This window comes from Strix aluco, chromosome 1 (assembly GCF_031877795.1).
Source record: "Strix aluco isolate bStrAlu1 chromosome 1, bStrAlu1.hap1, whole genome shotgun sequence".
Lineage (NCBI taxonomy): Eukaryota > Metazoa > Chordata > Aves > Strigiformes > Strigidae > Strix > Strix aluco.
In genome coordinates, this window is record NC_133931.1 from 9,171,540 (window position 1) to 9,186,687 (window position 15,148).

Consider the following 15,148-nt stretch of genomic DNA (forward strand, 5'->3'; position numbering starts at 1 on the left):
TTGTTCACCTACATGAGATGAGATTCAACTCATGACTAAGAAATTCAGTTCAGGCATCCAAATATCTGCGTGCCTGTGTCTGAGTTAAGTATCTACTAAGCCACTAATCTAGTCGGTACAGTCCGTGGAGCTCAGAGAGCAGTTCAGCTCACTGAATGAGCTTTATTGGCTAGCTGGCTGGTCAGATCTGTCATGCGATACCTGAAAATGGGTTTAACTCTCCACTCTTATAGATTTAATATTACATTGTGATTCCAGCCACTCTCTGCATTGATGCCACAACAGAAGAAGGTGTCAAAGCTTGAATAAGAATAGGAATTCCTGTTCCCATGGATGTTGAATAAGAATAGGAAAGTTATGTCAAGGCTGTGTCCCACTGTGCCCAATACTCCTCTGTTACAGAGGAGTTATAGAGGACCTTTCTTCAGTAAACCCAGCTGCTTCATTTAGGAGAGAACCAAAGATTCATGTTCTTTGAGGATACAAACATGTGAGTCCCAATAGATGTGCTTAGCACAGACTTGACTGCTTTGATAGGTTGTATTCTGAATGCAGAACTTCTCATTGTTGCAAATTGGGGTTTATTTTTCTAAATGTATATGTATGCTGAATTCTGTGCCATTTCAAATTACTTACTCAACTAAATAAAGCTCTTTCAAAGAAAAACAAATAAAAATATTCCCTTCCATATTGCCATTTTTTCCTGAAGGTTTGATAGAATTGTCTTTGTTTGAAACTGTCAGGTTAAACAGGGATAATGTAATCTGAGATAGTAACAAGTCAGTTGAGCAAAAGAGCCATCATACATTTTGTTGAGAAACATTGTTGCAAATGCTGGTGAAACACTTCAGGAATAAAATTGGGCAGGCCTGGAAAAGGCTGATAACCTCCTCCAAAGACTTCAACTTCAGACTTCAAATGAAATATCACATGCTTACAGATGATCATTCTGAGTTTTGAATGCTGATTAATTGCTTATGGTAATGCAAAGCAGCAGAAATACTTTAAAACAGCATTAAATTTACATAGGTACAAAATACCATGTGCTATTGTTATTGTGTGGTTGTGTAAATCAGAGTTCTGAGGATACAATGACCTCTAAAGAGGTCATTTTCCAACGTTCACCTTCAAGGAGGATGTGAGTCATTTGCCATGCTAACACAACTCATAATTTACTAATGAATGTGAACTGGAGGTGAAAAAGGAGCACATATAACTTACCTGTACTATACGCTTCAGCTGTTCCTGTGTTGGCCTTAGTGACTGTTAGCACCATGGGTCTGCAGCCCACTGAGAGTTGCAGACCCTTCAATGCTTTTTTTCCTGTGGAGGTGCAGACCCTATAGAAATTCCACATGGAACAGCCTCTGTAAGCACCTTTGCTGAATCACTTCAAAGTTATTGACATACTCTCATTAGTTTAAAGACAAGATATTGAAAAACCATGATTATAAATGATCATCCCCCTCACATTTCTATCTAGACCACATATCTTGTCATGTGGTAAGCCATCAAGGTAGCAGCTGACATTTTAGGGTTGAAATCCACTTTCTGTCCCTCTTCTCTCTTCCCAATAAATTCTTAAAAAAATCTTCTCAATGTTTATATAGAACTATGAGAGAAGCCTTCAAATATATTTCGAAAGTCAGGCATTAAAATGCATAAGACCTGTGGCAGCAGTTTGATTGATGTGCAGCTGAGTTACAGGGAGTGGTTTCATTTCTGCACTGTGAGAAAAGGCATGACAGTGAGTATCTGACCAGCTGGGCAAGGTGTGATTAGGAGACCACGCTGCTCAGGTTGACATCCAAAAGGCAATTTCATCCGCTGTATTCAGTGCCAGGACTCTGGTAATGCTTTCAGTTGGTATAATGGAGCCATCTTCTCCAAAAAGGTAAAGAACTGGGGCTTGAATCACATGCACCTAGTGCACTATGAGACACCATGGGGGATCTTCTATATCCATACAGGTCTGGAAAATATGAATCTATGAGGCTTCTGCACCCCTGTGGAGAAGCAGCCTGAGAGTGAAGTTGCACCAGGATGTGCATCATTATCTGATAAAAGCCCAGCCCCTGGGCAGGATTCTGACTGAGATAAACATCGATATGTTTAAAAATGCCTATTTTCATGTCATATCTGAGCTGAACTGAAACCTCTGAGACATCCCCAGTTAGTTTGTAGAAAGAGATATTCAAGAATATTCTTCATTCAGTGCTCAGTAACCTTCCCCCAGCCTCCAGCTAATGCCATTTTATGGGGTACTGGCAATGGGCCAGAGCTGTGCATCCTTGTTGCCTGACTGATCATCAATGCCAAACTACAGCCTGCTTATCTATGGAGCACAAAGGAAAAATGAAGCCTGATGTAAGAGAAGGTTTATAGGAAGAGCATCAAGCCAAACAAGACTAAAAATCTGGTTTAATTTGCAGAGAAGTTTGGTCTGTCTATTAACACAGTATTTTGCCTGGTTTTAATTTTTGTATCCCAAGAAAAAGCATTCCTCCACACCACTGCTATTCATTTGATCCACAGCTACTGTAATATGAGTTTAGCCCTTACATCTTTTAGCACAGATCCTTTTCTCCGCTTCTCTCCCTATGAATTAAGTGAAAACAGCTCATCTGCTTTGCATTCTGCACAGTAAGAAATCCTTTCCTGACCGATTGACGTGATCTTGTTTTGCAGCACCACTGGATTTGTGAATGGGACATAGGCTACAGACCAGTTTGCTAAGGAAAACTGATGTGCAGTGTTATCACATAGGCTCAGATGTGGTGGGTGATGACTCTGCATTCTTCACTTACATAAAAATTAGAAAAAATTCAACAAATCCTCCTGGATTAAAAAAACCCAACAACTGGATAGTTCAAAGCAAGGATCTGAGACCTTTCTCTGATTTTCCAGTGCAGGCAGTGATTAAACACTATGTGGAAAAGATCTCTCTTTCATTCTAGCTGTAATACTTCATAGTTTTAAGTGGAAAAGTCCTGAGTCAAGTGCCCTGTGTCACAGCCAAAACTGTGGCCACCTCAGGTGCAAACCGATAGAGATCTCTGTGGTGTTAATGACAGAAAATTCAGGAAGGGGCTCTTAAAGTGATAATATTTACCTCCTGTAATCCAGAGATCTCACTCAAACTGAGAGAATTGAGCGGTATATCTGGCTGCAGAGGAGCTGCATTATCAGGACACCCTTTATTGCCCGTAATAGAAAACCATCTAAACTGTTACCTGGACCTGGAGAGTACTGGCAGTGTTGTTGTAGGATGCAGGTCATGTGCAGCCATGCACCTCTTCTTTTTGTGCAAAGATTTGCACAAGTTGCAAATCTCTGACCACGCAAAAAAGTCTATTGGGAATGGCACCATGCAACTTTTCTTCTGTATGTCCCACTCCATGTGAAAACTGAGATCATTGCATAAAGTGCTCATGTTCACACATAAAGGTGAGTGTGTGATAGAGTTTGAGATGGCACAGGCAAAGAAAACACAGTCCAAATTGGAAATTGTTTTCTCACTTGGCAATTCCACCTGTCTAAAAGTGCTAGATTAGGTTGGAAGTATTGTCACTGTTTAAAAAAAGTATATTCTTTTGCAATGGCAGGGTCAAAAATAGAAAAAAAAAAAACACCAACAAACTATCAAAACTCCGAAATGGGTTGAAGTCTTGGGTAAAGAGTAAAGATCCTCTTTTCAGTTCACTGGAAGAATCTGGCCAGCCACAGAATTAATGTTATCACTTCTCTACCTAGAAACCCTGTATTAGAGGCTACAGAGGCTATTTCTGGATAGTGCTGTCTTCTTGATATTAGAAATTCACTTTCAGCTATATGAGCTTTGGAAGACCTAATATATTTGATGAGAGTGCCTGTGAGAAAAGGGAATTTGGTCAGGTGGAAGAAAGGGTGGGTAGGCTTTTGACTGGGGTTTTTTTGCTTGTTTTTTTCTCTCCCCTACCGTATTTGATCTTCATTGATTTTAGATGAGAAGGTGTATCACAACAGTGTATTTAGTCAAGGCAAAAGGCATGACAGTGGATTCAGAAGTTTCTCACATTTGCATTCTTTGGAGCTCCATTAAAAATCATTCAGAGGACATAACTCATTCTTCTCCTCCTTTCTAAAGAAATGGGAAGGGTTTGTGGGGAGATCAGTGCATGTCTGTGTGAGAGAACCTAATTTTTGGGTATCTTTGAGATTTTGTCATATTTGGCAGTGGATCTTTCATGTCTCTGGACACAACAGCGTTGGTGATGTTTTGAAATGTACTTTCCTGGATATTCCTACTCAGAATGTTTAAGCATTGACATGGATGATTAACACTCTTACCTTAGGCTCTTTATATACTCTAAATTCACTTTACTTCTTTACAGGGTTTGCTGAAGGCTGGACTGCTGAATTACAGGCTGACATTCAAATGTCCTACCTTTTATTTCACAAAATTTAGCAGAAACCAATGCATGAATCTTAAAGTTTACCTTCAAATGGATTCACGCAGATTTGTTAATGTCCTTTGGAGAATGTCCTGTTAGAAGCACTTCTGAAACTCATTTGATTTGCAGTTATTGCAGCTGGGGCTGCTGAGTAATGCAGTTTGGCTCTCTGCTGTGCTGCATGGCCCACCGTGTTTCATAGTCTATGTGTCTCAACTCAATTAGCAGCATGCTGCCAGCCAGAGATAAGCCCATGGACAAGCATACTAGTCATGGTAGATAAAAGCCCCAAACAATAGTTCAGTCCAATGTCACTTACATAATATAAAGATAGAATTTAAAGCCACTAACAGAGCAACTCAGAATATTTAGTAACAACAGTCAGAAGCTTTTCCATCCTTATTCAAGCTGGAGGAGGATAGGAGACATCGAACTGCTTGGTAGCGAATACTGTCATTGCCTCTCCTTTGCTTCTGCAATCTGTCCCCTAGTCGCTCATGTGATAAAATATCTAGGCCTCTCCTTGTAACCTGTTTATGCTAGGCCTTTCAGAGCATCTTCAAAACTCATCTCAGAGACAAGATGGAAATAGGATCTTGGTGGATGACTCTTGTCTTCCAAGCTGAGAAAAATCAGGCAGGGAAATGTAGTGCTCTGGGCTATTTTGCAATCTCATGCCAGCAAACCTGGGAAATGTGTCAGGCCATTCTTCTGAAATGTCCCCTAGAGCAGAAAGTCCAGGTTGATGGTGTTCATGCTGTCTGACATTGCTGACCCAAAATATTTTTTACCAGCATGCTGTACTCCCTAAGGAAGCTGGCAATGGTGGTACACAGGGCACTGAAGCAAAAAGTTTTTAGGAGCAGACCTGAAGAAAAAGAGAAGGAGGCCTTAACCAGGCTCTTGGCTTGCACACGGAGGACAGGAGCGAAGAACTGTCTGATTTAAAAGCTGTTCTTTTGCACCTTAAATGTGCTGCTGTGAAGTACAGCCTTCCTCTCCCAGGTCTTGATTTTAAAAGCTTTCTAAACTTAAGGAAACAACAGTGAAGTCCATTCAGAGGCATTCCTGCCAATGAGAACCCAAGGTCATCAAAAACCAGGCAGGCATAAACATTTAGGCTTTTCTGGCTCAGCTTCCTACTGTGAGAGGAACAATGTCTCTCACTTCTGTCACCAATGGACTAGTGTCATTCTGGGCTATCACTTCATCACCTGCCAGATTGGCTGATATGCCAGGGAGAATAAGAATGTTTTGGGGATCTTTCCTTACTTCCTAGGGTTTCCTCCAGTGCCTTGTGAAGGATCGTGCTCTGTCTCTGCCATTGCAGCAGAGCAAGAGTGCAATTCAGCTTACTGAGCATGGCATTTCTGCCCTTGCTGTATGATGGCATTGGGCCAGGGGCTCCTGCATGGAGCTGTGTGTGTGTACTCAGCGGAATCTGTGGATGCAGAGAAAAAGGAACCTTTGAACATCCCTACCTGCAGCACTTGCTGCTTTTTCCCTCCTCCTCCAGGACCTCCACTAAGTTTCTCAGTGCCCTTCCCCGCACCCCTCTGCACAGTGCACATTTGTAGCCTCACAATGTTTTTGGATTTTTTCTGTCATCCTTATCTCAGTACTGATCTCTGTAAGAGTAGCTGGCCTATTGCTTGGAGGAGTAGACATACAAGAAGCTAAATATTAAACTGAATATTCCCAAGTCTGTGAAAACCAGGCATGAAATCCCTTCTCTTTGAAGAGCTGTTCACAAATATTTGGTAATGTCATTTAGTGCTAAAAATCCCAACTCAAGCTTCTCATTAGCAACCATAAAATGATCAGTGCAAGATACTGCAGATGTTCTGTGAAAACTGAAGTTTGGATGCAGAGAAAAAGATGGTGGGTAGGCATATAGAGCAACTGAAAGAACTGTGAGAAAAGATACATTTTTAATCCTTATGGGTAAAAGCCAATAGTTGAAGAAAATAAGGTTGTTCCAATATGAAATTTGGGAAAGTGTGTGGGAATCATGGTTTTAGAACCATATTGCGTTGGGAACCCTAAACCAAAAATTTAGCAAAACACTGCCAGATTTTCCTAGTATAATCTTAGAGAATCCATTAGCATTTACCAGGTGGCAGATCATAATGAAACTAGAGCACAAGTTTTAAGGGAAAACAGGAAAGAACCAAATGAAGCAAAGCAGAAAAATCTAAGATTCGTAAGAACATTTGGAGACAGAGGAAATTCCAATGGCTTGCAAGAAATGGTATTGAAGATGTGAGAGCAAACAGAAGTCTATGCAGTGTCACACTGGAGAGGATTTCTTACTAGTAACTGTTCAAGAGGCTTTCCTGCCCAGAGCCTGGATTAGTGTCTTGTAAGCAGGATCCTCAACCACACGTAGATGTAGATGTGATACCTAAATCACAGCAAAGTATTTCAGAGCAACCTGGTCACGTAAGAAGTGGGCTGGTATGGCTGGTAGGCTCATTCTTTCAGTAGTAAAAATATATAAACATTATTAAAAGGTGGTGTTTGCAATTGTATCCAAAACAGGGCTGAACATAAGGGGTGGCATTCAGCTCATTTGCAGTCACTAGAGTCTTTCCTTACCATTATAGAGAAGAAATTGTCTCTGTAGGTGCTTCTGGCCAGCTTGAGCTGTCTCCTTTAAAACAACGTGAGTTGTACACTGGAAGCACATGTTCTTCTGTATTAACTGTAAGTCTTCTTGAGACTTAAAATTTTGTCACACAGGACAAAAATTTGCCAAAATTATGCCAGATGCAAAGATGGTTTGGCCTGCCTATGACAACTCCTGCCTATGCCTAGTCCTCTTGACAGCTTCAAAAGGACTGCTATGTTTTGGAATAGATTATAGGCAAATTGCTATGTGATCTGCTCCTGAAGTTTTGAAGCAAGAAATGGTGAACAGGATACACAATGAGCACCTATATATGGAAAAAATATAAAAGTTCTCAGCAATATCTGCATTATATTGGCTTCAAATGAAAGCAGATATAGAACAAAAATTCAAAGAATGTGAAATATTGAAAGAAATAAAAAATTGACAAACAAAACAGTCTCTAATGTTCAGCCAAGAAACATTAGATTCATGGTCTAGCATAGTCATAAATTACTTATTCTTTCCTGGAAAAAATATGTATTGTTTTTGGAATACTGTCTTTAATACACCAAAATAGTACAATTAGAAAATATGAGTGTTAAACATGTGATTTCCAGCAACAAGAACATTTATTTACTAGAAAAGCATATTAGTTGTGACAGTGACAAAAGAGCACTGACATTTGGTGGTCTGGAACTTATACATACAACAAACTAATCAGGATTTTTGGCATAATACTGCAAATAGGTACAATGTAATGGGCTGTGAAAAATGATGTAAAATGATAGGAAGGATGATTCTAAAAACTGAAGAACAAACTTCAGTTCCTCATTTGGCATATCCGATTTACATTCTTGAAGTCTGGACTGCCACCTGCTGAAACACTGTTCAGTAGGAGGCTTAGGCTTAATAGGGCTCTATTTTCATTACTAAACCTTGACTTTTACTCTATTTCTTTCTTCTAACCCTTGATGCTCTATGGCCCATGGATAGTGTCATTATAACTGTAAGTAAATTTGAGACCTTCTCCCTCTCTGCCCCTTGATTCCCCAGATTGGTGTTAGTCTCCTCTCTGCTCATCCCTTGTGCTTTCAGCAGTTTCTTTCCCTGCAATTTGCCTGTTATGATTTTACAGTCAGGCTCAACCACTGGACCCACACTGCTGCCTCTGAAAGATGAAATTAAACAATATAGACTCAGCTGTTGTCCTATTGCTATCAGACAATAGACTCAGCAACTGTCAAGCAAGTTAAGTCTTTATGTTCGCAAGGCCACAATATGGGCACAGGCAGCAAGGTGAAGATGTACCTTGTTATCATCTTTGCTGAGCAAGGGGGATTGATGAAAAAAACCGTGACACCTGTGTAGCATCTTCCATAGAAAGAGGACACAAGAAGAGTTGCAGGCTTCGTAAACACCAAGATCCAAAACAGAAGAGGCTGCAGGGAAATCGGTGGGTTGCATAGCATCAATGGAGATTAAAATTCATGAAGTGCTCTGAACCCGGTCATCATTTTAGATGCTAAAGGAAGATTGCTGAGATGTGATTTCATTAACTTGCAGTGGGTGTTTATCCTTTGGAAACAGTGCAGTAGGAGGATAGCTGAGCCTTCCAAGATGGATTGCAGTTATGTGTCCCAACACAGGCTTTTTGTCCCTGCACACCCCAGACTACTGCAGAAAGGAGCAGGACCCCGACTCTGTGGTCTGTGTGTTTTTTGGGACTGTGGTTCATGCTCAGCAGTTGCACTCCAAGGCACTCTTCTGAGCTGCATTAATGCACTTCCTGCAACTGGGGGTTCAGACCACATTCCTTGCTTAGATTTGCCCTCAGAATTATTCATGGTGACTTGTGATCTTCAGTCGCACCTTCTCATCTTATTTTCACTTTTTTTTTTTTTTGTCCTGTATGGTCTGTTGTTCTCATGGATGGGCTCACTCTTGGAGCAGTAGAGCTTGCTGCATGGGCTGTGATCAAGCAAGCAGCACCCCTTGTCCATTAATGACAACATTTGTGGTTTTTAGTGACCAAGGAAAAGCCTTGTCACCGCTGTGAGATGCCTTTTCTTGCATATCAAATACATGGGTGCCATCACCTGAACACCTGCACTAAGTTTGTCTCATGGGGGAGAAAACCAGAAGCGAAAACAGTATGTCCTTGCTCTGTGGAGCACCGATACCCTCTAGTGGTAAAACCGTAGGCATTTTTAGGCAAAAGATGACGATTTCACACTAACTTAACTTCTGTCTTCCTCTTGGACAAAAATCTGCACATCATCTTTATCTGACAGTGCTGTTCTGTCGAATGATATCGTGAGTTCACGCCTTTATTTTAAGTAGCTGATGATGTAATTTCCTTGGACTCTTTTCAGTGTGTTTTGCCTTTCATTAAATCATTTAAATGATACTTGTGAGCTGATAGGTGACTGAATTTTCACATGGTATTAAAAAATGGCTGTAATGGAAAGCATCAGGTAGCAGCAGTTCAAGGCTTTAAATGGAGAATTAGTGATGGTACCACTGTAATGGCTGTAATGTGGCAAATCATAGGTAGTTTATAGCTAGTTGAAGGAATCATGTTGTCTCAGTTAAGTTCACACCAATTTGATTGTAGAGGTGCCGTGTAGCTGGATAGTGGGTCTTGGGAAGACAGTGAGCCACTGGCTTCGTAATTACAAGATGGGGACAGCAAGGTATGGTGTGACAAAGCAAGCTTGAGGACATGGCAGGAACATCACAAAATTACTAAGTTAACTGTTGAACGCCTTGAGCAGCAGGAGTATGGTTATTATTGGTAAATGGTAAAAGACACATTCTGGACCCAAAGGCTGTTTCCTACCAACCACATAACCCTTGCTCTGGAGCATGACTGGTGAGTGGGAGAAGGTGAAACTTGTCAAAGAAATTCAGGATTATTTAGCATGAGCAAACACATTTATTTGTGTTCTAACCTTGTTCAAAATGGCTGATCTGAAATTTTCCTGGCATGGGAAACTTCAGTCTGAATAGCTAATGTTAGGAAAGCTTCAGCAAAATAATCCTTCAGGGTTTGCTGTCAAGTGTTTCACAGTTGCCTGTTCCTTGCATGGAGGTTGCTAGTTGATGCTGTTTGGAGGAAATGCCTTCCCAAAAGGCAGCAGGAGCTATCCGGAGCTCACCTCTCCTTTTACTCCAGCTGCAAAAACGCTGCAGATTCTCAGAACATGCTCCCTTAGCCCCAGATTTCCCTACACATGAAGGAAACAAAACCCCAAGACAGGTTAGAGGGCACGTGTCTCTGAGCTGAGCCTCCCTTCCCCATGGTCCTTGCTTGCTGACTCCACACTGCAGGCTGTGGACTCTGCTCATTTTACCCAGTGAAACAAAGAACAAAGTGGAGTTTTATTCAGCAAGAAATAAAATCACACTTTAAGTATCAGATTGAAATTCAAAAGAAGTAGTAAACACACACTAAACACAGTTTGATTCTTAACAAGCTTTTTTCCCTGGATGATTTCAGTACCTAATGCCTATCATTTCTTTGATGTACCCTAGCTATGAAAGCAAGGGATCCAGAGTCTTTATGAAGACATCCTTCCAGTTTATTTACTGAACTCTGAAACATTTTCATGGCTACCTGTCCCTCTGTTCCTGTGGATCAGGTTTTGGGAGCACATTATAATGTCCATGTTCTGGGTACATGAAGTACTAGAATATGAGCTTCCACCACTCTGCTTCACAGTAATCACTTACAAGAATCCCTTGATTTTTCTTACTTCTTTAAGTATAAAAGATTTTGAAAAGCTTGAACCTGGGAATAGTTTTACAAAGCAGATCAACGTGACTTTAGATTGGACTGAATTCGATTTGCCAGCAGTGGGAGTTAAATTTTCTGTCAAATCTCTGTGTTCTGGAGCCTCACAGACAGATAATAGCACAGGGGCAGTGATTTATCACACACTGTGTTTATTGGAGAGCAAAACTTTCCCTCTCTATTGTTTCTCTTTCAAACCTTTTATCTTTTCATCTGCATAGAAATGAGTGCACACAGGGAAAGAAAAAGTAAGTGCAGTGCAGTTTTCAAGGGAGGGTTTGTCCTGGTACTGCATTATATTGAAGCGTTTACTGTTTCTTGGGTCTCAGGATGTGCCAAGTAGATTTATTTCACTGTAACTGCAGCATCATTTTGTGAAGCACACAGCACATCAGCTCGGAATAGACCTCCTGAGCATTACAGTCCTCTGTCATACCATAAAATCCCTTCCAAAAATGCAGTATCATCCATTTCCTTCCTGAAGAGTGCAAATGAGTTAATTACTGTATGTCTGTCCCAGGACCATTCTGATTTAGGATCTTGCCATGATTTCTTGAATTCCAGGCCCCGCCCTGCCCAGGCTGAGAACCCTTGCTCTTCATGAGAGCACACCTCACTGCTCACCAGTGGGAAGTAGCCACCCCCTGAAGGTCTCCACACAGTTTTTTATAGGCAACATCTCCAATATGAACACAGAGAGGGCTAACAATGCTGTGGTTTTTCTTTTTTTTTTTTCATTCCAGGTTTCTGATTGTCCTGGGGTGTTTGATCTTAGCTGTCCTGACAACTTTCAAAGAGTATGAAACTGTTTCTGGAGACTGGCTTCTCTTGCTGGTAAGTAGCCTGGCTGCTGCATCACCCTAGTAATGTCCTTGAATTGAAATCAGCCCCATCATCAGTGATGGAAACTTACTCCCAGCTCTGCATGCAATAAGATTTCTTCTCTTGGTCCGGGAGCAGTGACCATACACTTACATATTGGAGAGTCCCTAGTCCATTGTCAGCACTGATTGAGTAAAAGGGAAGTGAGGAGAGAGGAAAAATACTAGCCTGAGACTTTTAAATAATGACTTTTCAGTATTTGCTTAACAGCTCCCATCGAAGGGTCAATAAATATCCTACTGATCATGCCAGACATGAGCATATTTGAAAGCACATTTTTTTTGGATCTTTCAATTATTTTGATTCATTCCACAGCATTCTACCAATCCCAACATTTCTTTCAAGGGGAGTCATCAGAATTCAACTCCTGCTTAAGCCAAATAGCAGCAAAAATGAAATTGTTGCAGGCAGTGCCCCTGATGACTATCCATGAAAGAAAAGGTATTTGCAACAAATATACTACTTTCTCTGTGTTTCCAGCATGCTTGTTTTATAAATACTGGAGTTCATGCTCAAGACTATATTTCTGTAGGGCTTCCATTTGGCAGAAGAAAAAAATAGGAAAAAAACCCTTATTGAATATAAACATGACATATTCATCATTTTATGAAAATGACCCTACAAAGAACTTCCTCTGCTCCCCTAGGGAGCCTAAAGGGGGCTACAAGAAAGCTGGAGAGGGACTTTTTACAAGGGCATGTAGTGATAGACAGGACAAGAGGTTATGACTTTAAACTGAAAGCTAGTAGATTTAGATTAGAGGTAAGGAAGAAATTCTTTACTGTGAGGGTGGTGAGACACTGGCACAGGCTGCCCAGAGAAGCTGTGGCTGCCCCCTCCCTGGCAGTGTTCAAGGCCAGGTTGGACGGGGCTTTGAGCAACCTGGTCTAGTGGAAGGTGTCCCTGCTCATGGCAGGGGCGGTGGAACTAGATGCTCTTTAAGATCCCTTCCAACACAAACCATTCCATGATTTGATGATAGCTGTCATGAAATAGGGAATGCAAGCTCTCACTTAACCTGGCCTTGTAGAAAAACATCTCTAGGGAAACTGCACAGCAGTAGTAGTTCTGGGATCTCAACTTCCATTTCCCCTTGTACCCCTAGAGCCATGTAGATCCGAGCAAGAACTAAATGCCAAAAGGAATGAAAGGTGAATTCCCCTTGCATGTTCCTTCTCAAAAAGTGCCTGTATGAAAACATCCTCATCCCCTAGGGAATGTGAAACTCGCTTTTGGTCCCTGTTACCCTGCTTGGACCCATGTTTTCACATTTGAAAAAGCCTGAGGTTATTTTTCCCTCTCCTGTGCTTGCTTTTATGTGGTTCTCAGTGGTTTTCAGAAGTGCCTAGCAGCTGTGGGTATGAGCATCAGGAAAAATCCCCCTTTCTTCCTTGTCAGCTATTCACAGAGAGGAAACGTAACTGTGTGCCCCATGCTGCTCTTGGCCTATCTCTGCTGAGCACCTCAGAGAAGCTCTCTCCTCCCCATTCCCTCCCCATGCTTAGAAGAGTTCTTGAGCAAGGTGGAAAATCCCATTCTTCCATGCATCAGAAATTTAAGGGAATAATATATGCCTTAAATTTGTCTTATATATGCCTTTATCATTGCCTTAAATTTATGACCATATGAATATACTGTATCCTGTCCCTGTCTCTATAGATAAAGCTGCATGAACAAGCTGCTGGTGGGTAACCCTGGGTGTGGGTATACAGTGCATATGTTTTCTCATTTTGCGTGAAACGAGGTCTTTTTGAGAAGTAACTGCCCTTCCATTAAGGCAGGGTAAGCATTTCACATTTACCCAACAGCAGGGGCACATCCTTTCTGCAGAGTAATTAACAGTCTGTAAAGCTATGTCCTACTTTGCCTTGCCTTTTTCATCAACCTATACTCTCCTCCCCACCTTTCTCCTCTCTCTCTCTCTCACATACCCCAACACTTGCACCTCATCTATTTCCTTCAGTTATATCCTTGTGTCCAGGATTACTGCAAAACTAGTTGAGTCTAACAATGTAGTTTGTGTCTTTGATACAGGAAACTTTTGCCATTTTCATCTTTGGAGCAGAGTTTGCCTTAAGAATCTGGGCTGCTGGGTGTTGCTGTCGGTACAAAGGATGGAGGGGGAGACTCAAATTTGCCAGGAAGCCTTTGTGCATGCTGGGTAAGCACATGCTCTCTACTACTGTTTTCCCCATTATGTCATTTTACTTCTAAGCTAGTTTGGAGAGATGTCCAAGAACCAGTGAATGAGAGTGCAAAGAGTATTGAAATCAGGTCTGCCCTTTGTGCTAGGAGCTGTGTCCTGCTTGACATATTTATTTGAAGTACCTGGAATTAACAATTAATTCAAAAGACACTCGGGTAGCTGGTCAGTGAGAAAAAAATGGATCCTTCTACTCTTCAAACACGTTTTCCTTGTCCTGAGTCCCACTGCATTTTTTCTTAAGCTCATCCCCAAATATACCCTGTCTGCCTTCAGTTTCAAACCACTTCAGTTCCCAACCCTACACTGTCTTTCCCAGCTCTCTCATATTCAAATGTTGTGTTTTACCTTTGTAGTGTTGGTCTGCATTTGCAAACAAGTATCTTTGTGATTTCACCCATGTTATCTTTCAGGCTTGGAAGGCACTGCCTATAACTATCCATAAAACTACTCATTATTCACGTTCGAATCCCCTCCTACAACTCCCCATTATGTCCACAAACCAACCAGCCAACATTCAGGAGCTCACTCTGCCCTGAGCACCTGTCATGCACATCCACATTCGTTCATTGTTTCCAGGCTCCTTCATTTGTTTTGATGCTCTCCAGGCCAAGCACTAGCTTTTTTGTTCTTTATTTGTACAGAACATACCCCTCTGGGGAACAGTGGTGCTACAGTTATATGAATACATGTCACTCTCTTCCCTCTCACTCCTTTTGTTCATCTTGTGGGTCTAAATGGTAGACAAAATTGGAACAAAATTTCTTTGTCCATCTGTGCTATCTTCAAATTAGTAGTGCTCCTTTGGGTGCTACTGTTGTATAAATACTTCTTATACTTCTAATAGCATTGTGAAGGCAGTAGAGCACGGTGTGAGCAAGTGGGATTGATACTGTCTCATACCTTCTTGGTAAAAGTCTCATCTCACTTCTGAGAATGAATCTTCATTGATATCTGGGTATAACAGAAAAGATCCCACTGGATTTATTAATATCATCTCTTGGTTGTCACTGGCACAAGTTAGTTTTGAGAATGATTGAAAGTGAACAAATCTGAAATCCATCCGGTGCCACTCTTTTTGGCTGGAAATAGAATATGAAGACAATTTAAAGACCGAGTGCCTGGAGAATGTTTGAAGCCTTTTGGTACCACTTTTTTTCTTTTTTATGTGTACGATCAAAAAGCAGAAGGGAGACAAGGAAAAGAAAGAAAAAAAAATAAAACAA

General features: G+C 41.2%; 1 protein-coding gene across 1 annotated transcript in view; it reads left to right on the forward strand.

The window, feature by feature from the left end:
- The window catches only part of KCNQ3 (potassium voltage-gated channel subfamily Q member 3), a 204,285-nt gene that overhangs the window by 158,410 nt on the left and 30,727 nt on the right, over nucleotides 1-15,148 (forward strand). The window contains exons 2-3 of the mRNA XM_074839683.1: nucleotides 11,581-11,671; nucleotides 13,754-13,880. Of these exons, the coding sequence (XP_074695784.1) occupies nucleotides 11,581-11,671; nucleotides 13,754-13,880 (218 nt within the window). The remainder of the gene's footprint in view (nucleotides 1-11,580; nucleotides 11,672-13,753; nucleotides 13,881-15,148) is intronic.